Genomic DNA, 21,242 nt, shown 5'->3' on the forward strand with positions numbered 1-21,242 from the left:
CTCCCCCTGTCTACTGCACTGGTTAGGCCATACCTTGAGTACTGTGTCCAGTTCTGGGCCCCTCAGTTTAGGAAAGATGTTGACTTGCTGGAAGGTGTCCAGAGAAGGGCAACAAGGCTGGGTAGGGGCCTTGAGCACAAGCCCTATGAGGAGAGGCTGAGGGAGCTGGGATTGTTTAGCCTGGAGAAGAGGAGGCTCAGGGGAGACCTTATTGCTCTCTACAACTACCTGAAGGGAGGTTGTGGACAGGTGGGGGTTGATCTCTTCTGCCAGGCAACCAGCACCAGAACAAGAGGACACAGTCTCAAGGTGCACCAGGGTAGGTTCAGACTGGATGTTAAGAAGAAATTCTGCACAGAGAGATTGCCCATTGGAATGTGCTGCCCGGGGAGGTGGTGGAGTCTCCATCATTGGAGGTGTTTAGGAGGAGACTTGATAGGGTGCTTGGTTGCATGGTTTAGTTGATTAGGTGGTGTTGGATGATGGGTTGGACACGATCTTGAAGATCTCTTCCAACCTGGTTTATTCTACTCTATATAGTTAGATTGTCTTTTTCATATATTCTATTATGGTTTCTTAAGGGTGGGATTCCTGTTGCTGTTTTACTGTATGCTTCATCTGTAAGATTTCATAGTGAGCAGCTTAATCTACCTAATCTGCAAATCTGTAGGCTATTGCTTGCTCTTCTGCTGGAGCATTGAAATAGGTATTGAAATGTTTAAGAGGTGAAGTAGATGATTCTTATCTAATATAGAACAGTTTCAGCCCCACATATGTTCATATTGCAACAACTTGGACAGCATTGTGGTGTGCCTGAGCTGCATGATTAGGACCTTTTAACTACTTTTTAGACCAAATCTTTTTCTCCCATCTGTACTGAAAATGTTGTAATGAGGATTAACTTGTATGATACAGGATTTGTTGGATTTGAACCAGAGCCAGGTCACTTTTGTAGTGAGCATGCCAGCAAAATACCTTGAATGATCACAGTGGTCTTAATGCCCTCTCATAACTTCTTCCAAAAGATGCAGGTTTTTCCACTATTAGGATAGTTGACAAGTAATAAATTGTAGAATGTTTCCCAGATCATCGTGGGATATGGGCCAGATGTCGCTGGGCAAGTGCAGGAACAAGGCACAGCAAAGCCAGTTAAGGTTTTGTTGAAAGTAGCATGGAACAAGCTGAGCAGTGCCAATCACGTAGAGCAGCCATGCAGGGAAGACATGGTTGTCTTGGCCAAATGGCATAGAATCATAGAATAGAACCATAGAATTGTTAGGGTTGGAAGGGAACTTAAGGATCATCTAGTTCCAAACCCCCTGCCGTGGGCAGGGATGCCTCACAGTAGAGCAGGTTGTCCAGAGCCACATCTAGCCTGGCCTTAAAAAAACTCCAGGGATGGGGCTTCTACCACCTCCCTGGGCAACCTGTTCCAGTGTCTCACCACTCCCATGGTGAAGAACTTCTTCCTAATACCCAATCTGAATCTACCCATTTCTTTTTTTTTTTTTTTTTCTCCATTCCCCCCTAGTCCTATCCCTGTCCTATCACAGAGTCCTGACACTCTAAAAAGCTCCTCCCCAGCTTTCTTGTAGGCCCCTTTCAGATACTGGAAGGCCACAAAAAGGTCTCCTTGGAGCCCTCTCTTCTCCAGACTGAACAGCCCCAACTCCCTCAGTCTGTCTTCATAGGAGAAGTGCTCCAGCCCTCTGATCATCCTCATGGCCCTTCTCTGGACACACTCCAGCATGTCCATATCCCTCCTGTAATAGAGGCTCCAGAACTGGACACAGTACTCCAGGTGTGGTCTCATCAGAGTGGAGTAGAGGGGGAGAAGCACCTCCTTCAACCTGCTGGCTATACTTTTCTTTTTGCAGCCCAGGATGTGATTGGCTTTCTGGGCTGCAAGGGCACACTGGTGGCTCACGTTGAGCTTCTCATCCCCCAGCACCCTCAGGTCCTTTTCTTCAGGGCTGCTCTCAAGCCAGTTGCTGCCCAGCCTGTATCGGTGCTTGGGATTGCTGTGACCCAGATGCAGGACCTTGCACTTGGTCTTGTTGAACCTTGTGAGGTTGTCATGGGCCCACCTCTCCAGCCTGGTAATGTCCCTCTGGATGGTCTCCCTTCCCTCCAGCGTGTCTGCTGCACCACACAGCTTGGTGTTGTCAGAAAACTTGCTGAGGGTGCCTCAATGTCACTGTCCATGGCACCGACAAAGATGTTAAACAAGACTGCTCCCAGTACTGATCCCTGAGAGACTCCACTTGTCCCTGGCCTCCACCTGGGCATGGTCTCATTGACAGCCACCCTTTGGGTGCAGCCCTCAAGCCAGTTCTTTATCCACTGAATGGTCCATCCATCAAACCCATACTGCACCAGCCTGGAGACCAGGATGTCATGTGGGACGGTGTTGAAGGCTTTGCTCAGATCCAGGTAAATGATGTCAGTTGCTCGGCCTTCATCTATTAACGTCGTGACCTTGTCATAGAAGGCCACTCACCATGCATGCTCTCTGCAGGAAGCCATATCCAACTCATGTTCTTTGAAAAACCTCATCTTCCTAGAGTTTCATTTCAAAGGTGAGTTTTGGGAGAAACCCAGAGTAATTTTTTTTTCTCTCATGATCAACAAACCCCATGATTCAATCCATTATATCATGAAATATGTTAGTGCATATGTCCAGAATGAGTTATTGTTGTTCTTTGTGTATCATCTGCAGCTGTTGATGCTGATGGGTATTTGGACTAATGCCTCTCATTAGCACAAAAAAAAGCTTTGACTTCAATTACTTTATTTATTTATTTTATTTTCAATCAAGCCATACATTCATGGCTGGGCTTCAATTCTCCATAGATTATTTTTTTTTCCTGCAGCACACTAAAACAAAAAGGGTTTGGTGGTTTTTTATTATTAAATTGAGACTACATTCAATTAAATGAGTTGTAATTTATTCTCACCAAAAAAAAGAGAGTAATCTACTGGCAAAGACAAACACAAAGCAGTACAAATCAGCTTTGAATAGGATTACAGTAAATAGTCATTTTTTTGTTATTCACATTCATTATCATCATAGGTTTTTGGCACTATGTTCAGAGGCATCCAGCTTTGTTTGTATAATATCCCTTCTCTTGAGGCTTAATTTAAAAAGGATTGATTTGAAACGTATTTGAATTGGAGCATCTGAGTAGCCACATGGACTCAGTTGAGAGTAAATGTAACAGAGCTTCGCTTAACTGGGACTTCGAAATTAGATGCTCTTCTTTCAGAGAGCCCTGTGTATGTGGAGAGAGAGAAAGCAGGCAATAATTTGCACAGTTGGCTTACATTGCTCTGGCTGTTCTAAGATGTTGACTTCCTGGAATATGTCCAGAGAAGGGCAACAAAGTTGGTGAGGGGCTTGGAGCACAAGCCCTATGAGGAGGGGCTGAGGGAGCTGGGGTTGCTTAGCCTGGAGAAGAGGAGGCCCAGAGGAGACCTTATTGCTCTCTACAACTACCTGAAGGCAGGTTGTAGCCAGGTGGGGGTTGGTCTCTTCTCCCAGGCAACCAGCACCAGAACAAGAGGACACAGTTTCAAGCTGCACCAGGGGAAGTTTAGGCTGGATGTTAGGAAGAATTTCTTCATAGAGTGATTTGCCATTGGAATGTGCTGCCCAGGGAGGTGGTGGAGTCACCTCAACTGGAGGTGTTTAGGGAGAGACTGGATGAGGTGCTTGGTGCCATGGTTTAGTTGATTAGATAATGTTGGATGATAGGTTGGACTCAATGATCTCAAAGGTCTCTTCCAACCTGGTTAATTCTATTCTATTCTAAACATCACAAGGGGTTTTATGAACACTAGTGAAAACATCCCACAATTACCTACTAATGGATAGCATTATTCCTACTTTATCTGTAGGAAAATCAAACCATTGAAACCTGAAGTGAATTGCACAATGTCATGTGAAAGTTTCAACAAGGCAAGAAGCAGAATGCAATTTTTCTGAAATTCCAACATCCATGTCCAGATGACATTTCTAGCATTGCTGTTCTGAAGGCTTGCCACCTTGTGAAGATTTTCTGATTCCTGGATCAACTTATAACTGTCCAAGATCTGTTAAGAACTTTCAGAAGGGAAAAGAGCTTTTCATGAGGGAACTGTCCTAGAATCAAGATGTTTTAGGCTGCCTTTATCCTTGTTGTTAGGGCTTCTACCATGTGAAGTACAGGTTTCTCAATTGCTGTGGAGTACACAAGGTGGTTTTGCCACTTCTTTGTACAATAATTCCTGAATTTATTCAACATGGAGCTCTGAAGGAAAGTGGGCACAGCCTCACCTTGCTCCTATTATGTCCTGTTGTCTATTAGTCTTCTTCTTTATATTGCTTAACTCCAATCCCTTTCAGTTGGCTTCTCTGGACTCCAAATCTGCAAATGTCTGCCTTTCACACTTTGATCCCTGAGTTTTGTCCTCTGTATTAACCCAAGAATTTCCTGCACTTTGACTTTCAAGCCCAATCTTTCCCACTGTTTTGTTGCTCCCAACGGGTAGTGTTCTTACCTTGCCTCTCTTAACCATCCAGTTTGACTCCTTCACTCTTCTCCTTATTCAGAGCCACTTACTGGTCCCATTCTCTTTTGATTCCTTCCATTCTATATTACTGGTTCTTGCTGATTGTTATTTTTGCTCAGTTCTCTGTCAGTCTTCACATCTGGTTCTCAACATTTTTAATTTAGATCAGGTTCTTTCCTTCTTCCTGTGTTTTCATTTGCAGCTACTGACAGTCATTGAGCCACTGACACAGGAGGAACTTTCCATTTCTCCTGCTTTGATTTGAATTGTCCTGTCTTAGAGGTTTCCTGGTCCATTTTGGAATCTGGATGAAAGTTCTCACATCTTGAGGTCCAGAGCAGGAGTGCTCCTGGGGTGGTCTGTTTTTAGGCTGTGTTTTCCAATAACTCTTGAACAAACTGGCTGGGTTGAACCAAATTTGAAGGAGGGGCAGGGACGTACTACAAGTCTTATGTGCTAACAGAGTAGGCAAGAGATCCTAATGGTCATCTACTGTGGGAATGTTTGGTGTTCACTGGAGAATTCATGTGGGAGCACAATCTGAAGAGGAAAGCCTTAAGCAAACAAGTGAGGTGGCTCAAGAACCAAGTTATGATCATTTTGCCAGTATTACTGAAGGAGAAACTTCAGAATCATACTCTCTACATGTGGCCAAATGTAATTAGGTTACTAAAACAAAAGCAATCAGGAGCAATGGAAGCAATTGCAACATGTCACAAAAGTGAACCCTGAAAGACACATAGGGCTGGTTTCTGCAGATGTTCTGCAAGGAAGAAAACCCTTTACAGTCAGTCCCACTGAATCCCACTGGTAGAGTGAAATAGAAGCAACAAGGCTAATTGCACAATTTGATACATTTATTCCATGGTTATGGAGCTCCCATAGATGAAGGGATGTAAGCAAAACCAGATGTTGAAGCCCTGCTATGAGGAAGCTCCAAGAAAACCCAACCAGCAGCCTAATCCCTGCAGTTACATTTTCCCACAACTTGAAAAGCAAGACTTAGGAACAAAGTGCTGCCTACGATTTTGTTTCATCATTTCCAGTATGTACACAATTTATAAGCAACAGTTTTCTTTAGTTCTGGTTGGAGAATTGGGAAATGTTTGTGTCTTGAACTGGGGAACAGAAGCACTTCAGTAATGGCTCTGAGTGATGTAACCCCTTTCTGCCACTGGAAGGAAGAAACTTGTTTTGTTCCCTTACCATATCAAATGTACCTTCTCCGTTTTGTCTACAAGGTTTGTAATTAGTAATTGTTAGTAATTGTTGCTGGGTTTTCATCTTTCTCTCTCCTGATGCTTTGAATATGTAGCTTTCCTAGTTGTCATTCAGTTTGTTTTTTTACCTAGAACCTTTTTAAGCTCGCTTTGATGCTAACACTGAAGCTATGAAAAATAGCTTCATGGGGGGGTAAATTTCTCAACTCTTTTTAACCTATGTGCTTTCCTTCCATAGTGACACCTTAAAATCACATTTCCAAGTGCTTCTCAGTAGATTTCAAACAGTATCACAGTATCGCCAAGGTTGGAAGAGACCTCGAGGATCATTGAGTCCAACCTGTCACCACAGACCTCATGACTAGACCATGGCACTAAGTGCCACATCCAATCCCCTCTTGAACACCTCCAGGGATGGTGACTCCACCACCTCCCTGGGCAGCCCATCCCAACGATGAACGACTCGGTGAAGAACTTTCTCCTCATCTTGAGCCTAAACTTCCCCTGGCGCAGCTTGAGACACTGTCCTCTTTGTTCTGATGCTGGTTGCTAGAGAGACCAACCCCTTCTTGGCTACAACCACCTTTCAGGTAGTTGTAGAGAGCAATGAGGTCTCCCCTGAGCCTCCTCCAGGCTAAACAATCCCAGCTCCTTCAGCCTTTCCTCATAAGGCTGTGCTCAAGGCCTCTCCCCAGCCTTGTTGCCCTTCTCTGGACACATTCAAGTGTCTCAATGTCCTTCCTAAACTGAGGGGCTCAGAACTGGACACAGTACTCAAGGTGTGGCCTAACCAATGCAGAGTACAGGGGCAGAATGACCTCCCTGCTCCTGCTGGCCACACTATTCCTAATGCAGGCCAGGATGCTGTTGGCCTTCTTGGCCACCTGGGCACACTGCTGGCTCATGTTTAGGCAGCTGTCAATCAGTACCCCCAAGTCTCGCTCTGTTTGGCAGCTCTCCAGCCTCTCTGACCCCAGCCTGTAGCTCTTCATGGGGTTGCTGTGGACAAAGTGCAGCACCCGGCACTTGGACTTGTTGAATGTCATCATGTTGGACTCTGTCCAGTCGGTCGAGGTCCCTCTGCAGAGCCCTTCTGCCCTCTAACTGACCAACATCTGCTCCCAACTTGGTGTCATCTGCAAATTTGCTGATGACTGTCTCAATCCCCTCATCCAGATCATTTCTTCTCTATCATTCATTTCTTGAAGTCCTTCTCTGTCTTTGTGTGTACTTCTGACATCTTTATACAGATTCTATACCTTTGTGATGGCAAATAACGTGTTTCCATGTCTCTCTCTCTACTGATATTTGTAAAAGTAGTGTCATAATAATTTGTTCTCCTTTAATTCAGGCAACATTTCTTAGGTGAAAGTGCTACATTGGCCTCTTCAGCAGAAGTTTTAACCATCATACTAATATATCTCTTATTTGCTCACTTTTTTATCAACTATGCACCACTGATTTATTTTGCTGGTAGTATCACCTTTGCTTTTTCTTTCTCTTTTTTATTTTTTTCTCCTGCCTATAAAAATTGACCTTTCAATGGCATATTGTCCTTGGTGTGGTGTTACTAGGTAGATGTGCTGCCTAATGGGAATGTTAGTGATTCTTAAGCCAGGGATCAGCATCTTGTCTCAAACTGAGTTGAAATACGATCTGGAAATAAAAGCCTCAGGAGGTGATTTTTAATCTCTTTCTGGGCAGTTTAGGTGAAGTGGTGATATTTATGAAAACTGTTTTACTATTGATTTTTATATTATATTTAGTACATTTAGCTGTCCATTGAAGAAGCAAACGACCTGGCGGTGGATGAGATTTCACAGCAGTGAAACTCTGAAATCATAGACGTCTCTCTGTATATGCTAGCTAATTACCTATATGGATGGCAAAGCCATTAGTGCTTGTAATATCTCTTTTGAAAGGCCAAAGCTGTGCTTAGGTGTTGGCAGCCTGCCTGCTAGAACGTTTTGATCCGCCGTGCACCACCTAGTAAACCTTGTGAGGTGTCCTTTCGGCTGGACTATGGCAGGGCTTTGATGTCATGGTCACAATGTGGGTAGCTGTATGTCAAAAAAATCAGCAGAGAGAGAGGAAGAAATTACTGTTCTGATCTCACTGTCTGGATTGTCTGGCTGCAAGGGTCCAGCTTTTGCAGTCATAGTGCAAGTTTTGGAAGTGTCTAGATGCTGACACTGACTTGATGGTGAAAGTTTCTGGCTCTGTTTTATGGTGAGCAAAAGGTGGCACATTATTGTGCGTGTGGCATGAACAGAAAATGAAGTATTTCACCTGTGGTGATGTTGCTTGTTGACCACATGGGTCAGACTGGTATTGTTTGTGTGAAGTTTGCTTGCAGGCTGTGGGTTAGACTTCACTTTGGTTTTCACCTGTAATTCTGGTGCCTAATACTCTTATTATTGTCATTGTGTCAAAGAGCCTTTTCAATCAGATTCATGCTGAGGACTATAGAACCTTGGGGCAAAGGAGATCCTCAAGAATTCATACAATCTAAGTATAAAATAAGTAACAGCAGATAGGGAAGCATAATTAAACACAACTGCTGGGTTTGAGCACTGTGTTAGGCATGTTGGCATTTCAGGGAAGAACTAACCAGTGAGTGCCGGACACTTAATATGATATTGAGTCTGATAAACCAGAAGGACAAATGCTGTGAAGATCTTTGATTCCATGGAGTTACTAAAACTACAAGATCCACAGTTAATGCAGAGTGTTTATCAGGATGCATATTGTTCATGGACTGTTTTGTTTGGTCTTTTCAGGTTTTCCAGGACCTTGGCACTTCCGTGTTGTCAGGTGCATTTAGAGGATACAACATCTGCCTCTTTGCATATGGACAGACAGGTTCAGGAAAAACATACACAATGATGGGAACCCCTGTGAGTTACAATGTTCATTGTACACTGAGGGCTGAGGGCCCAGCAGAAACATCACTTTGTTTTTAAACTGGGATTATAGTGCTTGTTGAGCAGAATGCTTTTATGTGCTTTCTTTGATGTTTTTATACATAAAATGAGAGTGAAGCATTTACATTTAGGGAAATAATGTAGCATCAGCTGAAAACACCAGAAAGTATGGTGCAGTTTCTATATTTACTTTAGATAATCTTCATCTTACTATGTAGTAAATTTATTATTGTGTTATGGGGGGGGGGGGGGGGGGGGGAAGGGGTGTGGGTGTGGGGTGTGCGGAATCTATACCCCTGGTTCTTCACTGTGAGAGTGGTGAAGCCCTGGAATGGGTTGTCCAGGGAGGTGGTTGGGGTGCCGTCCCTGGAGGTGTTTAAGACCAGGCTGGCTGAGGCTCTGGCCAGCCTGATCTAGTGTGGAGTGGCCCTGCCCATGGCGGGGGGGTTGGAACTAGATGATCCTTGTGGTCCCTTCCAACCCTGACTGATACTATGATAATTCTGGGGTTTAGAAAGTTGCTGCTCAAAATAATACAAAGTATTCATTCTCATGCAAATTTCTGGCAGTCAGAGCTATGCTGAAATTGAGTTGTTTTCACAAATAAAGCTGGATGCAGTTCACAGGAATGCTTTTGTATCAAGCCTCATTATCTGCTTATGACTTATCTGGTGCAGAAGTTGTCCTTTGGCCTGTGGCAACTAGTATTTGCTTCCAGTTTTGAACTGATTTTGAATATTGTTTGCAGGAGCTGTTACATTTTAAGGTAATTGTTTAACAGGAACAACTTTGAATGCATTTTAATCTTGGTACTCGAATCGATGGGGTCATTTGAGGATTTCCTGCATTTTGCTGCAACACAAGGCAATTTGATCTTTATGCATAAATATTCTTGACTGTTGGTGAAACATGCCCCTGAAAAAGAAAAGTTTCATTTAACAGTTTACGTAAGCCAGCCACTATTTCCTACCACCTTGGGATTCAGTTTTGGAGGTGAAAGAAGGGTAAAAATTGCTCCAACCCTGAAGACACATACAAAGAATGTTCTGGTATGGTTTGTGCTTTTGACAGGAGTCTGAATTTTTTTAAATTTTGGTTTGCCCACAGACATCAGCAATAGAACTTTGTTACATTATGAGGTGATTTTCCATTTATTTTATGCGAAATCCAGTTTAACTGCACGAAAGCCTGAAGAATTGTTGAAATTGGGATTAACAGGTGACAAGCTAGGATATTTGGATTACATTATTTTGAAAATACCTTAGCAATTCAGAATGGGCACCTCTTGAAATTACCATCATTTCCAAAGGAAAATTCCAGGTGCAGTGTCTCTAAGAGACTTCTGCCTTATAAAGTTTTGTCTTTCTCCAGTGGAATCCTGCTTTGGTCTGATCTTCAGTAACATGTATTCACTGTGAAACAGTGTTCACAACTAGGAAGAAACAAGTTTTTGGTAGAAACTGAACTTTTGTCCATGGTGGTTCACTTGATGAACCTGTGCTTTCTCCAGCCAATACCATTCCATTCGTGCCTTCTAAAAGCTTTCCATGCTGCTCAGCAGGCAGATTACATGTAAGCCTTAGAATCTAACTCACGGTGTGTTGGCCCTTAAGTATGAACAATCATCTCCAAGAAGAGCTCATCACATGTAACCACACTGTTACTTCAGTGTGTTGTAGAGTGTTAGCAGCAGCCCATTCCCACATGAAAGACCAGATTTATAAATCTAGAACATAAAGCTGTTCCAAGTCTGTTTTCTGATGCCATAGCATAAAGAAATAAAAGTAATATAAGGAAAACCAAGAAAAAAGTCCTGATCCATCAAGCTGGTTCCAGTGTTGATGTAGTTTCTTTTAGACTGCAACACCTCTGACGTAGGCAAGTCTAGGATGCTTACATCAAAAAGCTCTGGAAAGCTCTTGAATTTAACCCAAGCCTCAAAACTTGACATTGATGCTGTGTAAGGTACTCTAAAATGACTTTTTCTGTAAGGAGTATTTGCAGTGAAGGTAAACCAGCTGATGTTACACAGCACATGAGTCCCTGCAGTGTTTCCCATGCAAGATATTTTAGCTGGAGTAGCAGAGCATTGCCATGCTGTTCTGGACTACACTCCAGCGTGGTTTGTGTTGTAATCCACCATGCAGTCATTATTTGAATGCCTACTGTGATTCTGTCCTTTTCTTATGACTTGTCTTTTATTTAAAAAAGGAGGGGAGGGGGAGGAAAAAAAGAAAAGAAAAAGAGTAATTAAGTTGTTTAACTTTACTTTTCTTCTGTCTGTTATTTGAAGGCCTCCATTGGGTTGACACCTCGTATATGTGAGGTACTTATTTTTTTTATTTCACTTGCATTTGTTTAAGCAGTTAGACTTTTTCTTGCTGGATTTAAAATTTGCATGAACTTCTGGCTTGTGCAGGGCCTCTTTTCAAGGAAGGATGATTACTCAGACCAGCCAGCATCATGCAGAGTAAAGGTCAGGTAAGTGTGTCGCTGTCTCTGGCAGTGGTATGAATGCCTTCAACAGCATACTCCTGTGATCAAGCAAAGTAAAGGCTAGTTGGTGTTGTTGGTGTTTTCCCAGATGATAATCATTCTGGGACAAGGGAGAGAACACAGAGGAAGGATTAGAAAGTGCTGGGTTTAGTGTTGCATCTCAGTATAGTTCTTTGGCTGCTGTCTGTTCACTTTTGTATGGACAGCTGGGATAGGATGCATAAATATTTATTTCCTGTTTGTGTAACTCTTACATTTGAGCCATAACCCTGTGTTCTAAACGTCTTCCTTATTCCCATTTGAAGCATTATGATTGGAAATCTAGGGATTTGAAATCACTAGTATAAAAAAAAGCTTATTTTATGACTTCTTAAATAAAATGCTGAATGCCTTCTGATTCTTGGAAATTTGCTTCTATGAGTTCTTTCTACATGCACTGCAGGGGAAGTAGCAGTGGCAGAGATTATAAAAATAAACTAGTTAATTCTGTAATGAAAGGTCTATGAAAGATTCATGTAGAATAGCATAGAATTAACCAGGTTGGAAAAGACCTTTGAGATCATCAAGTCCAACCTATCATTCAACACTATCTAATCAACTAAACCATGGCACCAAGTGCTCCATCCAGTCTCTTCCTAAACACCTCCAGTGATGGTGACTCCACCACCGCCCTGGGCAGCCCGTTTCAATGGCCAATCACTCTTTCTGGGAAGAACTTCTTCCTAACACCCAACCTAAACCTCCTCTGGTGAAGCTTGAGACTGTGTCCTCTTGTTCTGGTGCTGGTTGCCTGGGAAAAGAGACCAACCCCCACCTGTCTACAACCTCCCTTCAGGTAGTTGTAGACAGCAAGAAGGTCTCCTCTGAGCCTCCTCTTCTCCAGGCTGAGCAACCCCAGCTCCCTCAGCCTCTCCTCATAGGGCTTGTGCTCCAAACCCCTCCCCAGCTTTGTCGACCTTCTCTGGACATGTTCCAGCAACTCAACACCTTTCCTAAACTGAGGGGCCCAGAACTGGACACAGTATTGAAGGTGTGGCCTAACCAGTGCTGAGTACAGGGGCAGAATGACCTCCCTGCTCCTGCTGGCCGCACTGTTCCTGATACAGGCCAGGATGCCATTGGCCTTCTTGGCCACCTGGGCACACTGCAGGCTCATGTTCAGCCCACTATCAACCAGTACCCCCAGGTCCCTTACTGTAGTTGAACTGTCTAGATATATGCCGTCTCTATTTTTTGTTGTTGTTTTAAATTACGTGCATTTCACATTTTTTTTTCTCCTCAGTTTTCTTGAAATCTATAACGAGCGCGTCCGAGATTTGTTAAGGCAGTCAGACCAAAAGAAGCCTTACACGCTTCGAGTCCGAGAACACCCGGAAACAGGACCCTATGTGCAAGGTGAGAGTGAGCTTCACAAGTAGCATCAGAATTTCAAGTAAATGTTTATTAGGCCTGTATGCATCTTTACATATATTCTTGGTGTGATCCTAGTCACTTCTACTCTTCAGGAGTTTCTTTCCTCAAGTGTTTTGCTTGTTAGGGGGAAGTTTAGGCTGGAGGTGAGGAGAAAGTTCTTCACTGAGAGAGTCATTAGTCATTGGGATGTGCTGCCTAGGGAGGTGGTGGAGTCACCATCCCTGGAGGTGTTCAAGAAGGGATTGGATGTGGCACTTGGTGCCATGGTCTAGTCATGAGGTCTGTGGTGACAGGTTGGACTTGGTGATCTTTGAGGTCTCTTCCAACCTTAGTGATACTGTTAATACAAACATGGGTAATATGCTGGAAGCTTTGCCTCTATTATCCCACTGGCTGGACATCCTGCACTTTTCTGTTTGCCTTTCCAAGCACAGATGTTCTGCACATTGGCCACAGCAACCCTATGCAGAGCTACAGGCTGGGGTCAGAGTGGCTGGAGAGCAGTCAGGCTGAGAGGGACCTGGGGGTGCTGGTCGACGGTAGACTGAACATGAGCCTGCAGTGTGCCCAGGCAGCTAAGAGGGCCAATGGCATCCTGGCCTGCATCAGGAAGAGTGTGGCCAGCAGGAGCAGGGAGGTCATTCTGCCCCTGTACACTGCACTGGTTAGGCCGCACCTCGAGTACTGTGTCCAGTTCTGGGCCCCTCAGTTTAGGAAGGATGTTGACTTGCTGGAACGAGTCCAGAGAAGAGCAACAAAGTTGGTGAGGGGTTTGGAACATAAGCCCTACGAGGAGAGGCTGAGGGAGCTGGGGTTGCTTAGCCTGGAGAAGAGGAGACTCAGGGGTGACCTTATTACTCTCTACAACTACCTGAAGGGAGGTTGTAGACAGACGGATGTTGGTCTCTTCTCCCAGGCAAGCAGTACCAGAACAAGAGGACACAGTCTCAGGCTGCGCCAGGGGAGATACAGGCTGGATGTTAGAAAAAAGTTCTATACAGAAAGAGTGATTGCACATTGGAATGGGCTGCCTGGGGAGGTGGTGGAGTCACCATCACTGGAGGTTTTTAGGAGAAGACTTGACGGGGTACTTGGTGCTGTGGGTTAGTTGCTTGGGCGGAGTTGGATTGGTTGATAGGTTGGACGCGATGATCTTGAAGGTCTCTTCCAACCTGGTTTATTCTATGTATTCTATGTATTCTATGTATTCTAAGTCAAAAAAGCTGTGAAAAACAGTTCATTGTAATATTACTATTATTTTGACACAGCTCCTCTCTTTCAAGATCATGTGTGATCTCTGGTCTTTTTCTTTCTTTGGTTTTAAAGAAATCTTACCCCAGAAATCCACCAGCATCAGTTCCAAGTAGATTCTCTAGAACAGCCTAATATCCCTCCATACCCACTTCAGGCTTTGGCAGCAATATATCCATAAACTAATAATAATAATTTAAAAATAGATAACTGCTTGATTTTGCAGTCCAGGCCATAACAAGCAATTCAAATCTGTATTACTTAAGTGAGAACCCCATAATCTTCATGTTCCTTCATTAATCTGAAAAAGCACTGATGGGTAATGTAGGTGTGTTATATGGTTTGAAATATCTCACACTGTTTACTTCATATCATAGTATCAGTCAGGGTTGGAAGGGACCACAAGAATCATCTAGTTCCAATCCCCCTGCCGTGAGCAGGGACACCCCACACTAGATCAGGCTGGCCAGAGCCTCATCCAGCCTGGTCTTAAACACCACCCAGGGACAGGGCCTCAACTACCTCCCTGGACAACCCATTCCAGGGCTTCACCACTCTCATGGTGAAAAACTTCCTCCTCACATCCAGTCTGAATCTCCCCACCTCCAGCTTCATTCCATTCCCCCTAGTCCTATCACTACCTGATAGACTGAGAAGTCCCTCCCCAACCTTCTTGTAGGCCCCCTTCAGATATTGGAAGGCCACAATTCGGTCACCTCGGAGCCTTCTCTTCCCCAGACTGAACAGCCCCAACTCTTTCAGTCTGTCCTCATAGGAGAGGTGCATTTGCAACAGTAGCCCCTCAGGTGGCTTTGTGATTTCAAGTGAGCCACAGCTTATCAAGTGACACAGAACAGATGGGAAAAAAAACACAAGCAAACAAGTATTTTTAGCATTTCAGTTGTCTTACTTTAATATTTTGTCATCTTTCTCTCATTGTTTCTCTACTTCCAGTTCATTTTTCACTTTTGATTGGTGCCTTCCCTTCAGTGTCTTATATAGCTTTAATTTGGAGTTTGGCCATTGGTACTTTGTAAATTGATCAGCTTCTGATGTAAAGCTTGCCAGCTACATTACTCTTCATCTGACCAACAGGTGCCAAAAGGCATGTCTCTCAAAATCAGAGCACCAGGGCAAAATTATGCAGAACAGCTTTACAGAGGAGATCAGAAGTAAAAGACATTCCCAGACTGATGCAGGTTTCAAAAATTAGTGGTGTGTTTAGAAAGTAAATGCATATGTTTGCTTTTCAGTGATTCCTTGTATCTAGTGGGTAGAATTCCAAAGTTGCTTCTGGTATCACTGACTCTGCAACTGCTTGGCTGGCCACCAAGTGGGTAGTAACACCTGGGAAGAGTGCATGTAGTGTGCAAATTGCATGTCACAAAGTGTTTTGTTGTTTCTGTCACATCAGATTAAATACTTATTTGGTCTTCTCTCTCTTCTTTGTGAATTCTTTGTGTTCTCCCTGGCTCACATGTCTCCCTCTCTTTTTCTTTATCACTGCATTATATGTCACTTACATTTATGTCTCACTTCACAGATTAAGTCAAGGTACAGCAATAGGGTTACTTGACTGTGTGGGTGAATGGAGCATGGAACTCCCAGTTCTCATTCCCTGGACACCTGCACTATCAGTCATAGTACATTTAACAACCAACAGTTGTTACCAATTTATTCTCTCAAAAATGCTTAAAATAAGCATTTGGGAATCATTGAGCTTGCATGGCCCTGTACACAAGGGACTGTCTGGCATTCTGGTTATTTTTGCTGTGCTTTCCCAGCACATCAGCATGCTGTATAAGGAGGCTAGGAAAATAGATTAATTCATGGTCTCATTAGTATGGCAAACTTATCATTCATTGAAAAGCAGATTCATAGACATTTGGCCTTTATTGAGGTTTTTCCAAGATTCTTTTTCTACCTGCTTGTTATTGGAGAACTTCATTGTTGTGGGAGTACAGATACTAATTATTTTCTTTTAGCAGCTGCTCATTCACCACACAAGAAAAGGTCTTTAAACTGCTTCCTTCCTTGGCAATCTCCATCTCTTTTCTCAGGCTTATATCTCCAGTGATTCCTTGGCTGAATGTAATGGAGTTTCCTTGCTTTAAAAGAAAATGAAGTTATAGCTTTTGCCAATGGGCTGGCTTGCTTTTTGTCACTATTTTGTCTTCATCTGGAACCTTCCAAGCCAAACCTGTCACTTCTTTCCCAGTTCTGTTTGGAGTTTTTTGTTTCATTAGAGAATTTGTTTGTTGTTGTTTTGTTTCCTTATTTACTTTGTTGTGTTGTGTGTGGTGGGTTTTTTTGTTTGGTTGTTCATTTGTTTGTTTCTTTCTCAATTATTTTTTAATAAGGATGTTGTGTTTAGACACAACTAACAATTTTAAGCAGAATGTTTTTAGGCTGGAGCTCTGAAATATCCCATAAAAGTTCCCAGTGGATTACATTTTGTAAAAATAGAGAAAAAGATAATGGATAAAGATTGACCAAAAAAAACTATATGCTGGCTTTAGCCACATTTGTAAATCCAGTATGAATACCTTATTTCAGAAGATTCTGTGTCTTATGACCACCTCCAAAAATCATTGTGTTAATGCCTGTAAGAAAAAAAAAATAATGATAAATGTGATTCACATTTTTAGAAAAGACAAATCACATGCATGGAAAATGAAGTAATTTCCCTGCTGAAGACATCATGGGGTGTGATTAGGGGCTGTTGTGAGAGCATGTGAACAGAAGTGATTTCAGGCTGATGAGTCAGTGGCTTAGGGCAACAGATGACATAGTTCTGTTTTTCAGTTGTGTGTACAAAAACATTTATCAATAAACATGCTTATGTGCAGTTTACACAAGTACCAACTGTAACATTTTACTTTGAGAGTTGGTGGCTTTTGAGCAGAAAGTCTAATAAATAGGGGTTTGATGACACTGCTCCTTTTGGAACTGCACTCATTAGCTCACATCATTAATAAGCAGTAGTGAGAAAGCACAAAGGTCTTTTGAATGCAGGTGAGGAGACGTGTCAGCTTGATTTTCATTGCATCAAATGAAAGAAAATGAAGTGCTTCAGAATTCTGGAACAAAATGCCCTTCTCAACTGCAGTAATGTATTGCTGCAATCAACAATGGCTGATCTCTGTAATTAGAGCCTTCTACATGCTGAAGCAGTCTTTGGCAGTTTTACTTGTAGGCTCTCCCTGTGCAGGGTCAGAGTGCAAAATCTCATTTCCAATAGCTAGATGGCCAAGACCAGATTTATCAGCAAGGTTACTAGGAGGGCAGTTTATTCTGCAGTTCTCTTCCAGGCAATTTGCTGTATGGGAGAAAGAAAAATGGTAAACATCAGCAAAGCTCAGAAATGTTCCATTATTTCCCAGTGTGTTAAAGAATAGCATCTGTACTTGCCTCACACTTCTTGTAAGCCATCAGCTTGATCAGGAGCTTCCCAGTGTGCCGTTAGTGTGTCAGTTGTGTGGTTAGTGTCAATGATATCCAGAGTACAGTTAGCACTGGATGAAGAACAGAGAGGTAATCAGAAAGCTTTAACCCCTTTAAGGATGCATAGATGTTCTGGGTGCAATGCATTTTCCATTTGCAAGTCTAGCCAGGAAATCCCATCTCTGAACACAAAGTATTTTGAGTAGTTTCCAGCTCCTCGTTTTTCACCTAAAGGCTGTGAGATTGTGGCCTTTAAAATGCTGAAAGTGTTTCAGTACTTTGGGCTGGAATTGTTTCAAACTTCTCCCTCACAGATGGTTGCACTGTTAAGGAATCAGCCTCTCTTAAATCAGGAAATGATGCAATGTATTTTGTTACTCTGAGACGGATTTCTGGGGAAGATCCTTTTTTACTCCGAGGCGGATTTCTAGATGAGCAAGTGTTTCTGATCTTTCTGTGGGATTTGCAAATGACCTTTCTTTTTTTCTAGCAGCCAACAGAACACTGATAATTCTTTTCAAACAATATTTGCAATTGTCTTCCTGAGAAACGAAATGTTGTGAACTCTGTGCTGGATTCATTATTCCGTTACTCGTGGAAATGTAGGTAGATAAGAATCTCTTCTATGCCTTCATTTTTATAAGTGGATTTTTATTCAGTTAATATCCTGAAAAGGATCTGGGAAAAGAATATATGATAGTTTCCATATTCTGGTCTTTGACTATCCCAGTGGTGGTGGAAAAATAAAGGGCCTCTTTCTCAAATGGAAAATCTGATGGCTTCTGGAAATAATGTGTTGTAAAGAGACACTAGAGAGCAGAAGAAATGCTTTTGTTTGAAAGTCATCCTGCACTTTGTGTGTGTGTGAGTGTGCGTGCTACAGCCCAGCGTTTCTTAAAAGGGAGGATGATCCAACATTTTTTTTTCTTTGTGTATCAGTTGTTAAAGGACTAAAATTCCCATCTTTGGCCTAGATTTGGCTTTCATTTAAAGTTCAGCAAAGCGCTCTCATGTAAGGAGAGTCTGTAACAACGTCAGAAAGTACTTTTTTCAGTCTTGCTGAATTTTCTATTCATCTTGCCTTACGTTTCTAGCAGTAGATAAATTATTTGATCCAAATAAATCACATTTTTTCAGCACTCTGCTTTCATCCATGCTTCAGTGGCCTGCAATGAAAGAAACCTAACCTAAATCAGTGAAGGGGGAAGAAGTAGCCCTGAATTCCAGCTGTGAGATAAAACATTTCACAAAGGAGTGTTTCACAAGGTATTGAATGACAAAGACTTGCTTCATGCCCAGGTGGGGTTTTTAGGAGTCACTGCAGTACAAATGATAGCTAATCATCACCCTAAAATGCAAACTAGACATATTAAACTGGATTTATGTGAAACACAAGACTGTTGAGGTTAATTTTGTGTCCTGGAATTTTCATTTTCCAAGAGGCTGGCAGCACAGCAGCACACTGCCCTCCACTGGGACCTTGTCAGTCACAACCGCTGCTCCAACAGCAGGCTCTGCAATGCGGTACCTGTCTCATTGCTTTTCAGTGGACTTCTTACTCCTTAAAAACAAACTCAAATGAAAAAACTACACAACACAAAACAAAACACACACAAAAAAGCCCTAAAAAGCCAAAGCAACAAACCTGAAGGCAGTAGACATGCAAAGACCATAAATTTCATATAATTATTTGGTACTAGGGAAGGCTTAGATTTGATATTGGGAAAAATTTCTTCCCCAGAAGAGTTGGCAAGCCCTGGAACAAGCTGCCTGGGAAAGTGATGGAGAGCCTTCAATCCTGAAGGGATTTAAAGGCCATGTAGAGGTGGTGCTGAGGGACATGGTTTAGTCGTGACCTGGCAGTGCTGGATTAATGGCTGGACTTGATGGTCTTAAAGGTCTTTTACAACCAAAATGATTCTCTGTTTGTGTGAAGACCCTTAAGTGTTGCAGGCTGAAGCCTAGTTAACTAAATTACAAACATTCAGAGAGATTGGGTTTCTAATTCTGTTAGGTATGTGAGCAGAGCCATTATCCAGAAGCTATGGCAGAAAGCTTCTTTACAGGACATAGATGAAAATTTCTCATGGAGTTTCAGTTTTACTGTTTTGTTGGGGTTTTTTTAAATACCATTGCTCTTCAGACAGGGTGGAATAAGGTCTGTACTTTGAGGGTAGAAGGAGCTTTTTATAGTTATGTCACTGCATCTGAAGGATGAACTTGCCTTTTTTTTTTTTTAAGCAATAAAATACTTACCCTAGTTGAGAGACTGCTTGTAGAACAGACTGGCTTCCCAGCAGAACATCTTTATGCTCCTGATACTGGGTTAGTTGTTGGATAAACTGACTTGAAAGTACCTGCAGAAAATATGCATTTAACTCTTTTCAAATCTTTGGCAGGATTGACTCAACATTTAGTTACAGACTACAAGCAAGTTGTAGAACTTCTAGAAGAAGGAATAGCTAAAAGGTATTTTATAAAACAAACCAGCTCCCTCTTTCTTTAACACTTCTTTCACTTTGTGTTGATTTCACTGATGTTTATTTTACTGACATTGTTGCCAATGCTTTGTCATGACAGCGTCAGATTTGCTGATGCTGCTGCACACAACTACCCATAAGATGTTGCCTGCCCTTACATCATCCACAGTAGAAGCTACAAGCACTCATGAAGTTGTTTTTCTTCAAAACTGACCCCATGCTGACTTACAAACAAAATTCAACCATCTGTCTGGGATAAAAAATTGCATGCCAGGAAAATGTTTTGCTGTAAACAGACTTCTGGTTTTCTCCTCCTTTTGCTCATGACGCATGGACTCCATTGTTAGAGTAACTTAGTGACTTAACACTGCTGAAAAGGTAGTGCATTTTTTATTTAATTTCTAAAGGTATGAGTATGTTTTTAAGTTCTTAGTCCAAATCATGCATGTTTGCCAGGAGAGAACTGGGAACTTGGCACACCAGTGAAGCCAATGATTTCAGCTCTTATTAGTTGAGACACTTTTCTACTTTTTTGACAGGGAACTTTGGATATCAATACAGCTACCATTACAGTGGTGGTAAAGAGTTACATTTGAAAGAATCCTTCAAATACAAGTCACAGCTCCAAAGTTAATATTATGCCTCACCATAAGACAGGTTGAGATTTTAGATTATTTAGGGCTGCAAAAATAATTAGGGGCCTAGAACATCTCTCTCATGAGGAAAGACTGAGAGAATTAGGTCTGGAAAAGAGAAGACTGGGGGGGGGGGTGGATCTCATAAATGCTTGTAAATACTTAAAGGGTGGGGTCAGGAGGATGGGACCAGCGTTTTTTTAGTGGTATCTAGCAACAGCACAAGGGCTAATGAGCACAAACTTGAGCATAAGAAGTTGCATCTAAACATGAGGAGAAACTTCTTTCATTTCATAGTAGTAGTATGATAGAATCAGTCAGGGTTGGAAGGGACCACAAGGATCATCAAGTTCCAACCCCCCTGCCATGTTCGGGGACACCCTACACTAGTTCTGGCTGGCCAGAGCCTCATCCAGCCTGGTCTTAAACACTTCCAGGGACAGGACCTCAACCACCTCCCTGGACAACCCATTCCAGGGCTTCACCACTCTCATGGTGAAGAACTTTAGGGGTGACAGAGCACTGGAACAGGCTGCCCATCCGTCTCTGGAGACATTCAAAACCCACCTGGATGTGTTCCTATGTGATCTTCTTTAGGCAAACCTGCCTTGGCAGGGGGGTTGAATTTGATGATCTCCAGAGGTCCTTTCCAACCCTTACCATTCTGTGATTCCCAGCAACATGGGGAAGTAGATAAAAATTAAGGTACATTATCACAGAAGTCTGAAATATACATCAGGATTAAGTTTTGCCTCTTCTTGTACTAGTGAATTCATGGAGCCCTAAGGTAGGTAGACCCTTTTTGAGAAGTGATAAAATTCCAGTCTG

General features: G+C 42.5%; 1 protein-coding gene across 1 annotated transcript in view; it reads left to right on the forward strand.

Annotated features, from left to right (window-relative positions):
* STARD9 (StAR related lipid transfer domain containing 9) overlaps window positions 1-21,242 on the forward strand; it is a 123,971-nt gene that overhangs the window by 44,503 nt on the left and 58,226 nt on the right. Inside the window, exons 4-8 of the mRNA XM_054161524.1 lie at window positions 8,552-8,668; window positions 10,989-11,021; window positions 11,115-11,176; window positions 12,474-12,586; window positions 19,699-19,768. Of these exons, the coding sequence (XP_054017499.1) occupies window positions 8,552-8,668; window positions 10,989-11,021; window positions 11,115-11,176; window positions 12,474-12,586; window positions 19,699-19,768 (395 nt within the window). The remainder of the gene's footprint in view (window positions 1-8,551; window positions 8,669-10,988; window positions 11,022-11,114; window positions 11,177-12,473; window positions 12,587-19,698; window positions 19,769-21,242) is intronic.

Source organism: Dryobates pubescens, chromosome 5 (assembly GCF_014839835.1).
Source record: "Dryobates pubescens isolate bDryPub1 chromosome 5, bDryPub1.pri, whole genome shotgun sequence".
NCBI classification, from domain to species: Eukaryota; Metazoa; Chordata; class Aves; order Piciformes; family Picidae; genus Dryobates; species Dryobates pubescens.